This window comes from Saccopteryx bilineata, chromosome 1, assembly GCF_036850765.1.
Source record: "Saccopteryx bilineata isolate mSacBil1 chromosome 1, mSacBil1_pri_phased_curated, whole genome shotgun sequence".
Classification (NCBI taxonomy): Eukaryota; Metazoa; Chordata; class Mammalia; order Chiroptera; family Emballonuridae; genus Saccopteryx; species Saccopteryx bilineata.
Genome location: NC_089490.1, coordinates 408,382,269 through 408,395,770, shown reverse-complemented (window position 1 = coordinate 408,395,770; position 13,502 = coordinate 408,382,269). Strand labels below are relative to the sequence as shown.

The following is a 13,502-nucleotide window of genomic DNA, read 5'->3' as shown; positions in this document are numbered from 1 at the left end:
GTCGCTGCCTTAAAGCCAAAGTCGCTGGCTTGAACAAGGGGGGTCATTGACTTCACTGGAGTCCCCGGCCTGGCCCCACATATCCCCTCTCGGGACACCCCAGGGCGAGCCCGCATGCGCGCGCCAGTGCATGCCGTGGGCCAAGCAGTCAGCCTCAGAGCTGTCTCCCGCGCAGGCACCTCAGAGCTGGGCATGCGGGGTCCTGGAGCATGGACGAACGGGGCGAGGGGCGGCACTGAGGGAGTGGCGAGCAAGGCGTGGGCCTAGCGGCAGGTGAGCACGGGGCAGCGGGCTGGGGCAAGCCTGGATCGGACCCAGCAGGGCGAGGGGCGGTTCTGCCAGGGCTGCACGGGTCACGTGGCTGCGTCTCCCCTGGCAACCGACGTCTTCAGGGACTTCCGCGCCTACTTCTCCCGGGAGGGGTGGCCGCCATGGGCGACTCGGAGAAGGCGCGCTGCCCCAACGTGGAGAGGAACCAGGACGCCCAGCTGCGCACAGGTGACGAGGCGCTGCAACCGCGCTAGAACAGGGCGGGAACCGTGGGCAGCAACCGCGGGCGGCACACTGGCCGGCCTATGTCAGGGCTGCTCCTTCAAGCACTTCCCTTTGGGGACCACGATTTTTGTTTCTCCCCAGGCCTCAGAGCCCCTCGGACCGCTTCCATGGTTCACTGCTGGCAGGCCACCAGACCCGCGGTGGAGGACACTGCGGACTCGCATGAAGAATGGACTGGGAGGCAGCGAGGTGAGGGGCGGGGCCACAGGCATGGTGCTGCCCTTTAGAAACTGACCCAGGGTCAGGTCCCCTCCTCTTAGCGGCTAACAAGGGACAGAGCTTGCATTTAGCAAAGGAGCGAGATGCAAACAGTATATTGTGCAATAAGGGGTGATTTGCTACACTGCCTCCATGTGTAAGTAATTGCACATATTTATAGATGTGTTTATGAGCAGGAATGGTATAAAAGTACAAAAGCACATAAGAAATAACTCATTCAGAACACTTGTCATCACAAGAGGAGGAGGAAGGTCTGGCCAATGAGCAGTGCTCCAGGACAGAGCTGTCTGGGTATTGCCGGCCGCATTGCAGATTAGAAAGGATTAATCATGGTGATTAAGGCAGCTGGGGTTGTGGGCCAGAGTAAGGACCATTGTATCAGGCCCTGTGTCAGCCATCTCTTCAGGGTGTCTGGTTTCATGAGGGTGTGGTCAGTAAGGTCCTTCTGTTTTCATGGGTCTAGGATTTAAACACAGTTGAAGTCCAGATGTGATCTCTAACTTGACCCAAATGGTTTCTCTGGTCCATAGACCTGAAGCTGTGTTCTCAAGACTGGTGCTGACCAGACTCTGATGATTAAGGAAGGGAAAGGCTGGCCAAATGTGTAAGGGTGGAAGAATAAGAAGAAAAAGAGGCAAGATGGTCATTGTACCATTAGATTGGACAAGGCTATGCTGAAACAAGAAGACAGAAAGAGCCCTGGCCAAGTTGATTAATTTGATAGAGAGTCGTCCCCATACACCAAGGTTGTGGGTTTGATGTCCAGTCAAGGCCCATATAAGAATCAACCATTGAAGCCTGACCAGGTGGTATCACAAAGCATAGAGCATCAATCTAAGACAATGAGGACCCAGGTTCCAAACCCCAAGGTTGCGGGCTTGACTGAGGGGTTGCTAGTTTGAGCATGGGGTTGTGGATGTAACCCCATGGTCACTGGTTTAAGCCCAAGGTTGCTGGTTTGAGCAAGAAGTCACTGACTCAGCTAGAGTCTTCTGGTCAAGGCATGTATGAGAAAGCAATCAAGGAACAACTAAGGTACCACAGCTATGAGTTGATGCTTCTCATCCCTCTCCCTTCCTGTCTCTCTAGCTAAAAAAAGAAAAAAAGAAAAGAAAGAATAATCAACCATTAAATGCAAAAATGAGTGGAACAACAAATCAATGTTTCTCTCTCACACTCTTCCCTTCTCTCTCTCTTAAATCAATAAAAAGAATTTTATTGATTTTAGAGAGAGGCAAGAGAAAGAGAGAAGGAGGAGGCAGACAGGAAGTGTCAACTTTTTGTAGTTGCATCTTGTATGTGTCTTGACCAGGCAAGCCTTGGGTTATAAATTGTTGACCTCATAATTTTAGGTTACTGCTTTATCCACTGTGCCACCACAGGTCAGGCAAATTTTATAAAATTTTTAAAAAGAGAAGACAGAAAGGAAGAAAGTGTAATGTTAAAGAAATGGACTTTTTGTCTAGTTAAGTGACCTTTATTATATTTTTGACATAAACGGCCACTTCTTTGTTTCTTCCTTGATTTCTTTTATCAATGTTCATAATTTTCCAAGTACAAGTGTTTAACCTCCTTGGTTAAATTTACTCCTAGGTACTTAATTTTTTCGTTAATATAGTGAAGGTGATTATTTCCTTAATTTCTCTTTCTGACAGTTCATTGTTTGTGTATAAAAATACCTCTGATTTCTATTTATTAATTTTATGTCCTGCCACCTTGTTGAATTCATTTATTAGGTCCAGTTGTTTTTTGACAAAGACTTTAGGGTTTTCTATATGCACTATCATATCATCTGCTAATAATGATAGTGTTACTTCTTCTTTTCCAATTTCTATTTCTTCTTATCTGATTGCTGTAGCTAAGACTTCCAGTACTGTGTTGAATAAGAGTGGTGAAAGGGGGCACCCCTGCCTTGTTCCTATTTTATGGGAATTGCTTTTAATTTTTGTCCATTAATTATAATGTTGACTGTGGGTTTGTCATCTTGAGGTATGTTTCCTGTATTTCCACTTTGCTAAGAGTATGGATCATAAATCAGTGCTGGATTTTATCAAATGCATTTTCTGCATTTGTCGAAATTATCATGTGGTTTTTCTCAATTTTTTTATATGGTGAATCACATTAATTGAAATAAGAATGTTGTACCATCCTTGCCTCCCCAGAATAAATCCCACTTGATCATGATGTATGATTTTTTTCAGTATTGCTGGATCCAGTTTGCTAATATTTTGTTGAAAATTTTAGCATCTAAATTCATCAGAGTTATTGGCCTATAATTTTCTTTCTTTGTGTTGCCTTTGCCTGGTTTTGTAATCAAAATTATGCTCACCTCATAAAAAAACTTGGAAGTGTTCCTTCCTCCTGAATTTTTGAAATAGCTTAAGAAAGATAGGAGTTAGTTCTTCTTTGAATATTTGGTATAATTTACACGTGAAGCCATCGGGCCCAGGAGTTTTGTTTTTTTGGAGCTTTTTGATAGCAGTTTTAATCTCTTTTGTTGTAATTGGTCTGTTTAGGTTTTTTGATTCTTCCAGATTGATTTTTGGAAGATTATATGTTTCAAGTAATTTGTCCATTTCACCTAGGTTGTTTAATATTTTGGCATATAGTTCTTCATAATATTTTCTTACAATATTTTTTATTTCTGTTGTGTCAGTTATTTCTCCACTCTCAATTCTCATTTATTTGAGTCCTCTCTTTTTTTTCTTTTTTTTTAAACAGAGACAGAGAGTCAAAAAGAGGTATAGACAGAGACAGACAGACAGGAATGGAGAGAAGAAAAGTGTCAATCTTTAGTTTTTTGTTGCACATCACAACACCCTAGTTGTTTATTAATTGCTTTTTCATATGTGCCTTGACTGCGGGTCTTCAGCAGACTGAGTAACCCCTTGCTTGAGCCAGCAACCTTCGGTTGAAACTGGTGAGCTTTTGCTCAAACCAGATGAACCTGTGTTCAAGATGGTGACCTTGGAGTCTCAAACCTGGGTCCTCTGCATCCCAGTCTGACTCTCTATCCACTGCACCACTGCCTGGTCAGGCTCTTTTCTTGGTGAGTCTTGTTAAAGTTTCATCGATATTGTTTACCCTTTCAAAGAACCAGTTCTTGGTTTCATTGGTCCTCCGTATTGTTTCTTTAGCTTCTATGTCATTTATTTCTGCTCTGATCATTATTATTTTCTATTCTTCTACTACCTCTGGGCCTTACTTGCTGTTTTTTTTTCTAGTTCTTTTAGATGAAGGGTTAGGTTGTTTCTTTGAGCTATTTCAAGCTTCTTAAAGAATGCCTGAAGTGCTATGAACTTCCCTCTCAGGACTGCTTTTGCTGTGTCCCATAAATTTTGAATTGTTTGCTCATTATCATTTGTTTCTAGGAATTTTTTTATTTCTTCTTTGATTTCATTGTTAACCCATTTGTTATTTAATAACATGCTATTTAGTTTCCATGTGTTTGAGTATTTTTCAGTTTTTCTGTTGTGGTTGATTTCTAGTTTCATGCCATTTTGGTCAGAGAAAATGGTTGATATGATTTCAATCTTCTTAAATTTGTTGAGACTGCTTGTGTCCTAACATGTGGTCTATCTTAAGCATTTGAAAAGAATGTATATTCTGCTGCCTTAGGGTAAAAGGTTCTAAAGATATCTATTAAATCAAGTTGATCTAGTGTGTCTTTTAAGTCTGCTGTTTTTTTGTTAATTTTCTTTCTTGAGGATCTATCTAGTGATGTTAGTGGGGTATTTCAATCTCCTACTATTATAGCATTGCTGTTGATCTCACCCTTTATATCCATCAAAGTCTGCTTTATATATTTAGGTGCTCCTATATTAGGTGCGTAGATATTTATGATCATTATATCTTTCTGTTGGATTGCTCCCTTTATCATTATGTAGTGACCTTCTTTTTTTTTAATTTTTATTTATTTATTTTACAGAGACAGAGAGTGAGTCAGAGAGAGGGATAGACAGGGACAGACAGACAGAAACAGAGAGAGATGAGAAACATCAATCATTAGTTTTTCATTGCGAGTTGCAACACCTTAGTTGTTCATTGATTGCTTTCTCATATGTGCCTTGACTGCAGGCCTTCAGCAGACCGAGTAACCCCTTGCTGGAGCCAGCGACCTTGGATTCAAGCTGGTGGGCTTTGCTCAAACCAGATAAGCCCGCGTTCAAGCTGGCGACCTCGGGGTCATGAACCTGGGTCCTCAGCATCCCAGTCTGACGCTCTATCCACTGCGCCACCGTCTGGTCAGGCTGTAGTGACCTTCTTTATCATCCACTATATTCTTTGTTTTAAAGTCCATTTTGTTTGATATAAGTATTGCTACCCCAGCTTTTTTTTCATTTCCATTTGCATAAAATATTTTTTCCATCCTTTTACTTTCAGTCTATGTGCATCTTTTGTTTTAAGGCATGTCTCTTGTAGACAGCATATGTACAGGTCCTGTTTTCTTATCCAAGCAGCTACCCTGTCTTTTGATTGGATCATTTAATCTGTTTACATTTAAGGTTATTACTGATATATAGTTGTTTATTGCCATTTTATTCTTTAAAGCTGTATTCCTCTTTTGCTATATTCTTTTCCTACTTTGATCTGTTTAAAACAGACCCCTTTACATTTTCTGCAGCTTTGGTTTGGTTGTAATAAAATCCTTGAGTTTTGATTTTTGTTTGTTTTGTTTTTTGGGTTTTTTTGTCTGGGAAGCTTTTTATTTCTCCTTCAATTTTAAATGATAGCCTTGCTGGATAAAGTAGTCTTGGTTGTAGGTTTTTGTTCTGCATTATTTGAATATTTCTTGCCATTCTCTTCTGGCCTCAAATGTTTCTGTTGAGAAGTTGAGTGTCATCTTTATGGGGGCTCCTTTATAGGTGATAGCCTTCTTTTCTCAAGAAGCTTTTAATATTTACTCTTTATTGCTTAACTTTGGTATTTTAATTATGATGTGTCTTGGTGTAGGTCTTTTGGGGTTTCTCTTTAATGGAGTTCTTTTTGCTTCTTGACCTTGTGAGATTTTTTCTTGCATCAATTTAGGGAGGTTTTCAGCTATGACTTGATTGAATAAAGTTTCTATCCCTTGTACTTTCTCTTCTTCTTCAGGCACCCCTATGATGCGGATGTTATTTCTCTTCATGTTGTCACAGAGCTCTCTTAGAGTTTCCTCAGACTTTTTGCATCTCTTTTTTTTTCTGTTCTGCTTCTATACATTTGTTCATCTTGTCCTTTAACTCGCTGATTCAATCTTTAGCTTCATCCATCCTACTTTTAATTCTTTTTATTGTGGTCTTCATTTCTGATATTGTATTTGTCACCTCCGACTTATTCTTTTTTAATATTTCAATGTCCTTTTTTATACTTGCTATCTCTTTATTTAGGTGTTCATAATGACCATCCATTGTTGTTTTAAGATCCCTAAGCATCCTAACAATTATTATTCTAAACTCTGCAATCCGCCAGTTTGTTTATTTCCATATCACTGTTTCTTTTCAGGAGATTTCTCTTGTGGTTTGCATTGCATTTCTCTGTCTTCTCATTATGTCTGTGTGATTGGGTGTGTTCTTTGTAGGGCTGGTTGAGTCTAGGTTTGGTGTTGTCTGCCTCCAATTTTCATTTGTGTTATTTCTAGGTCTTCTTGGGTTGTTATTAGCTGCTTTGAGGTCTTGATTTGTTTAATTTCTTCTCAGATGTAGTCTTGTTTACTGATCTCAGCAGGGGGCTTATTTTAAACTGTATCTAGGAATGTGGTGGGTGTAACCTGAGACTCTGAAGGCCTGATCTGCCAGTTAATCTCTCTGGTGGCAGGGTGTTTTTTCTGCTTCATTAGGGAGAGTTTTATCTCAGATCTCCATGGAGACCTGAGTTACTGCCCCTCCTTCCCACTTCTTGTTTTCAGCTGTGTCTTCTTGCACTAATTTGGGCTGGAGAGATATCTTGAGATGGCTGACCTGGAACCACTTGTCTTGTATTATGTGGAAAGATCAACACGTCACCCAGCTATGGCCACCTCCAGCACTGGATAAGTCACCTCAGGTTCTCCCATGCATTCCTCTGCCTCTCACCATCTGTCTCTCTCTCTCCCCTTTTCTTTTGGAAGATAAGCCAGCCCTTTCAATACATTTTGTTCCCAGGACCCCAGGAAAGTGGCTGTGAGTGATATTTACTACTCTTTTCCTTGGAATGAGGACCCTTCTGGGCTCTCAGCCTCACAACCCCTTGTTCCTTTTAGCAAGGGAGACTCACCTCTCCCCAGCTCTTCCTACCAGGCTCAATGTGGCTTCTCCTTTACTCCTTGGTTTTTGAGAGCTGTTTTTGTAGCCCACAGTTGGTTTTTCACACTGATTTTTCCTCAATTAATTTGTAATCCAGTTTGGTGGTGTGAGCTGGGAGTCTGTGCATCTGCCTACTCCATTGCCATTTTCAGGTCTCTCTAGGACAAATATTTCTTAACAAGCCAATGATTTTCTAAGCCCTTTTGATACTGTTTGTTTGATAACTGCTCCTGCCATTTCCCCATGCACCAGGTGAAATAAGAAACTGCCATTCACCAATAAGCAAAAAATATGATAGCCTTTTAACACAGCACTAACCATAAACTTTTATAATGATGAAAAAAATTTTTTAAATTTAAGTTTTTTAAGTTAGAGAAAGGGAGATAGACAGATTCTTTCATGTACCCCAACTAGAATCCACCCAGCCACCCCAGTCTGAGGTCCATGCTCAGACTAGCTGAGTTGTCCTCAACACCTGAGGTCAACAATTGAACCAACTGAACTATCGAACTGATGATCAAACCAATCAAGCCACTGGCTGTGGGAGGGGAAGAGAGAGAGAAGGGGGAGATGGAGGGGAAGAGAAGCAGATAGTCGCTTTTCATGTGTGCCCTGACCGGGGTTCAAACCTGGGATGTCCACATGCCGGGCCAACACTCTATCCACTGGGAAAACTGGCATGGGTCTGTTTTCTGAGGGCCACCTCTGTTTAGCATATAGGGTAAGAGCAGAGGTCCAATAGATTCCCAGAAGCCTGGAATGCAGTTCTGTGATCTGAGCTAAGATGCTGGAAACCTTCCTGGGTGAGGTGGGATGATGATGCTGTTCTCAGCTATGGGGTGGCTTATTTTTTAAGATTTGCTGTTAATTTTTGGAGAATACACTTCAGTGGGAATCCTCTCAGAGATTACTTTATCTCCAAGAGAGAAAGGATTATGGATTAGCTGGAGAGGGATGGGAGTCCGGCATATAAGAATTATGATTGGGGAACTGGCTGTTTAGCTCAGTTGGTTAGAGCTCCAACCTATAATACCAATGTTGAGCCTGGGTCAGGGCACATACAAGAAATGACAAATGACTGCCTGTCTAGGTAGAACAATGAATAAATGCCTCTCTTTTTTTTTCTTCTTTTTTCTCCTCTTCTTCTTCTTATTCTTCATCTTCTTCCTCCTCTTTTTGTCCTCAAAAATCAGTCAATTTTTAAAAAGTATGGTTGGGGAAATATTTACTCCCCATTGTATATGAAATGGGCTGACACTGAATAAAATCAAGTATGAATATTTGATGTGAAGCTTAAGGAAGGCCATATTGTCAGTTTACCATCTGTTAGAAACTATGATGGAAGCAATTCCTAGTTGGGGCCAATGGTCTTTATAAACAACTGTGTTAAAAGCTACATGTATAGGCCCTGGCCGGTTGGCTCAGCGGTAGAGCATTGGCCTGGCATGTGGGGGACCCGGGTTCAATTCCCGGCCAGGGCACACAGGAGAAGCGCCCATTTGCTTCTCTACAACCCCCTCCTTCCTATCTGTCTCTCTCTTCCCCTCCCGCAGCCAAGGCTCCATTGGAGCAAAGATGGCCTGGGCGCTGGGGATGGCTCCTTGGCCTCTGTCCCAGGTGCTAGAGTGGTTCTGGTCATGGCAGAGCGATGCCCCGGAGGGGCAGAGCATCGCCCCCTGGTGGGCAGAGTGTCGCCCCTGGTGGGCGTGCCGGGTGGATCCCGGTCGGGCGCATGCGGGATTCTGTCTGTCTCTCCCCGTTTCCAGCTTCAGAAAAAAAAAAGCTACATGTATATAAAAAACGTCAGCATTGTTACACCCCTACAAGGAGTGAAACAGCCCTTAATGCTGGTTGATAGTCGCTCATCTGGAAATCCATAGAAAGTACCCTTGATATTGTGGATTTCTAAAGAAGATATAGTACATAAAAATTAAAAGAGAAAAGAGACTGTAAAAACACACTTTGTGGGAGACAGATATTACAATGTCAACCCTATAAGAATGACTCGTGGGACATGTCTTAACAAAACATATGACCCAGGCAGACTTGTCAACATCTGTCTTGACCAAAATTTTTTTTTTTCAGCAGAACCACAGCCAGAGATACAACCATGTTATTTCTTCTCTCTGGCCTTCTCCAGTCAGAAATTTCTCAGCCAACATGTGGGACACAATCACCCCTCTGATATTCTCCCAGGAACATCTACAAAAAAACACCTGCAATCAAAGGATCCCTACCCAGAGGATCCAAATCATCATCAGCAACATACTGATACACACAATGGGGATGACAAAGCTGAAGGTCAAAAGGTCAAAGTCCAAACATTTGATTAAAAGGAGCAGCCAGAGGAGTATTTCAAGGGCCTTTTTGAAACCTCCCAAAGGACACATGGGAAGCTCTAGTGAGCAAGAGAGAATGATACAGGAAGCACCTAGCAGAGGCCAGAATGTGAATTCAGTGAACACAGAAAAACTGTCTATGAGATTAGTAATGTCAAGAAATGAAGCTGTCAAGTATGGAGAGTGTCTACAAGGCTTTGATGATGGGTCACATCTCAAAAACCAGAGAACACACTCAGGTGAAAAGAACTATGTTTGCAGAAAGTGTGAACAAGTCTTTACAAAAATGTCAGATCTCCTCAGACACAAGAGAACACACTCAGGGCAGAAGCCCTATATTTGTAGTGAGTGTGAACGAGGCTTTACACAAAAGTTAGATCTCCTAAAACACCAGAGGATACACTCAGTGGAGAAGCCCTATGTTTGCAGGGAGTGTCAGCGAGGCTTCTCAGAGAAGTCAACTCTCCTCATACACCAGAGGACACACTCAGGAGAGAAGCCCTATGTTTGCAAGGAGTGTCAGCGAGGCTTTTCACTGAAATCAACTCTCCTCACACATCAGAGAACACACTCAGGGGAGAAGCCCTATGTTTGCAGGGAGTGTCAGCGAGGCTTTTCACTGAAATCAACTCTCCTCACACACCAGAGAACACACTCAGGGGAGAAGCCCTATGTTTGCAGGGAGTGTGAGCGAGGATTTTCAGAGAAGTCAACTCTCCTAAGACACCAGAGAACACACTCAGGGGAGAAGCCATATGTTTGCCAAGAGTGTGAGCGAGGATTTTCAGAGAAGTCAACTCTCCTAAGACACCAGAGAACACACTCAGGGGCAAAGCCCTTTGTTTGCAGGGAGTGTGAGCGAGGCTTTTCACAGAAGTCAAATCTCCTCACACACCAGAGAACACATTCAGGGGAGAAGCCCTATGTTTGCAGGGAGTGTGAGCGAGGTTTTTCACTGAAATCAACTCTCCTAAGACACCAGAGAATACACTCAGGGGAGAAGCCGTATGTTTGCAGGGAATGTCATCGAGGCTTTTCACAGAAGTCACATCTCCTCAGACACCAGAGAACACACTCAGGGCAGAAGCCCTATATTTTCAGGGAGTGTGAACAAGGCTTTACACTAAAGTCAGATCTAATACACCAGAGGACATACTCAGGGGGAAACACTATGTTTGCTGGGAGTGTGAGCAAGCTTTACACAAAAGTCACATCTGTTCACACACCAGAGGACACACTCAAGGGAGAAGCCCTCTGTTTGCAAGGAGAGTAAGTGAGTCATTAGCATTTAATTGCATCTCCACAGTCATAGCTGTTTCACAGGTCATATTCCTGCTCTGAGGGGATTTCATAGGAAGTTTACTGATCTCATACCCTCCTAAGATTATAATTAGTACAGAAGTAACTGGTTAAACAACTTCTTCACTTTCATAACAAGAGATGATCTCAACAAAGAGTTCCTCAAGTGATATGGGAATGTCAACACAAATATCCTCCTGGTCTTTCACCTCCTGTTCTAATAAATCTTATTTCCATAAAACTATAATGACCACATAACTCATTCTTCCCCTCCTCATCCCTGAAAGCAGAGAGTTCCCACAAGGCCACAGAAAACTCACACTGTCAGGCACAGAAACTCAACCCCTAAAAACATGAAAATCTGGAGTCAATTTATATAGGTTACTGCCCAGGGAGAGGGATTTGGGACAGACTCACAAGGGAAAGGTGTCGGGAGCCGATCAATGACTGCTGGCTGACAAGGTCACAGCAGAGAAGATCCACAACTGCTGGCTGACAAGGTCACAGCAGGAGAAGATCAAAAACTGCTGATTGTCAACCTGGAAATGCTGAGGTCACCAGTTTGAAACCCTGGGCTTGCCTGGTCAAGGTACATATGGGAGTTGATGCTTCCTGCTCCTCCCTCTTCTCTCTCTCTGTTTCTCTCTCTCCTCTCTAAAAATGAATGAATAAAATTAAAAAAAAATTAATTTATTAAAAAAAACTGCTGATTGACAAAGTCACAGCAGAAAAGACCAATGGCTGCTGGTTGACAAAGTCACCGCAGTGAAGACCAATGGCTGCGGGTTGACAAAGTCACTGCAAAGGAAAGGCACAATGATACTTCCCCCTTTGACTTTTTGAATTAATCTGGCCTTATATCCCCCCTTTTTCTGGGTGTGTGCTATTATTTATGGCACAGGGATAATAGTACTGTGCTTTCCCTGTAGATTCATAGTAATTTCTTTGGAAATGAGACAGAGGGTGTGAGTTCCACAGAAAAGCCTATAAGCCCCTTGAACTGGGCTCATAAACATAAGAGGCTGGCTATGATATCCCTTGTAAAGGGTTAAGTTTGTAGGAGAATTTCTTCTTATTAATCATGTTAAAAAGAATAGATTGTGACTTGTAAATGGATAGGAGGCAGTGGCTGTGCACAGAGCACCTTTCGGCCTTCACTTAATTCATCATCTTTCCTCCCTAGCCTTTTCATGTGATAGAGTAGAGAAACTTTCCTTTCTTCTTGCTTACCTGACCTGCAGATGGTGGAACACTCTGAGAAGAATATAGTTAGAATTTAACTAGTGTGTGAATATAGTAAATAAATAAAATTTGACTAGACAATAGAATCTTAGGTAAGTTGTTATGGAATGGCCCGTTGCATGGCCTTGGATGGGAACACAGTTGGCAAGTAAAGAATGTTTTGTTAAGAGACTTGTTTTGTGACTGAAGGCAGTTGCTGGGCTTTTCTCAGTAAAACATTCTCATGAGATTTTTGTATTTTCCAAGAATAAGGAGAGGAATGTGGTGGAATCCATAGCAGCAATAGCAATTAATGCCTTCTGATATTATGTTGCTACTAAGCTATCTTGCAGGTGCACTCTATATATCTTTAAGAAAAAGTTACTCTTGATGTTATGCCAATTTCTTAATAAGCAAGCCTTTGAAGTTTTGTGAGAAAAATTAGGACACTGCATGAACTCAAGGCCATTTGCCTGAGCAAGTGGTGGTCCTTTGCTAGTCCTTGATGATTTCATCTGCTAATCTCTCTTTCTGCACCCTTGACTCACAACAACAGTAAAGTAGTTATTAATTAGAACTAATCTTTTAAAAGTTTGTACTAATATTGTTATTGCTATTCAAGTTATTGTATATCTGTACTTTGAATGACTTACCACCTAATTTGTAGCTTATAGATATGAATTAACTGTTATCTGGAAATATGTAACCATAGTGAAACAGAATACCATGTGATTGTAACTTAGTGTGTGCGCATAAAAAGAAAGCTAGACCAGCATTTGGCAGAGATGTCTGGCAGTAAATTCTAACTAGAGAATAAAGAGAAAGAAAAGAATTCAGCTTTCTCACTCGATTTTGCCAATGCCGTCTCTTCCTGTGGGACCCCTGGATTCCCCCCAGGGCTGGACCCTGGCATATTGCTCCATTGCAACTGGAGACATCCTCAGCACTCAGGGCAATTATTTTTCATGGGAACCTCTTCTGTTGTATGGGAAGAGAGAGATAGTGAGAAAAAAAGGGGGGAAGGGTGGAGAAGCAGATGGGCACTTCTCCTGTGTGCCCTGGCCAGAAATCAAATGCAGGACTTCCACACATAGAGCTGATGCTCTACCACTGAGCCAAGTGGCCAGAGCCCACATAATCTGTTTAATAGAATAGAATCTCCAATTCAATTTGCTCTCTTTCCCCATCAGTATGTACTTTCCTGCCAATGTGAACATAACAACCATTAATGAACAGAGAGACCTTAGTCAGAATCAGAACCCCAAGGACTCTATACGACTGAAGCTGAGCACTGGATCAACTTCCAAACCAAAAAGAGGACTTGGCACTGAACACAAAACACTGGTCCACAGAACCAACTGAGACAAGGAAACACCAATGACAGAAACTGACACAGTACCTTGGACACCAGAGTTTATAAGTCATGCCCTAGAACTGTAGCTCCTCATTGGCCCCACACTGAAACTCGGATATGAGGCTACAGAAAAGAGACCTCAGACACTGAATGCAAAGCAGAATATAGATTTGGCCACAGACCCTGGAGATCTGTAACCAAGACCGCATGACAAAACTTCAGACATGGAACAAGTGCCTGAGCCCACTTGCT

The 13,502-nt window shown here is 42.3% G+C and overlaps 1 protein-coding gene across 1 annotated transcript; it reads left to right on the top strand.

Moving 5' to 3' along the window:
* The first annotated feature begins 217 nt into the window (after window positions 1-217).
* Window positions 218-12,712, top strand: LOC136319147 (histone-lysine N-methyltransferase PRDM9-like). Its single transcript, XM_066252545.1, has 4 exons — window positions 218-498; window positions 637-744; window positions 6,662-6,798; window positions 9,126-12,712. Exons 1-4 carry the CDS (start codon window positions 432-434, stop codon window positions 10,647-10,649), a joined length of 1,836 nt encoding a protein of 611 aa, XP_066108642.1. The 5' UTR covers window positions 218-431; the 3' UTR covers window positions 10,650-12,712.
* The last annotated feature ends 790 nt before the right edge of the window (window positions 12,713-13,502 follow it).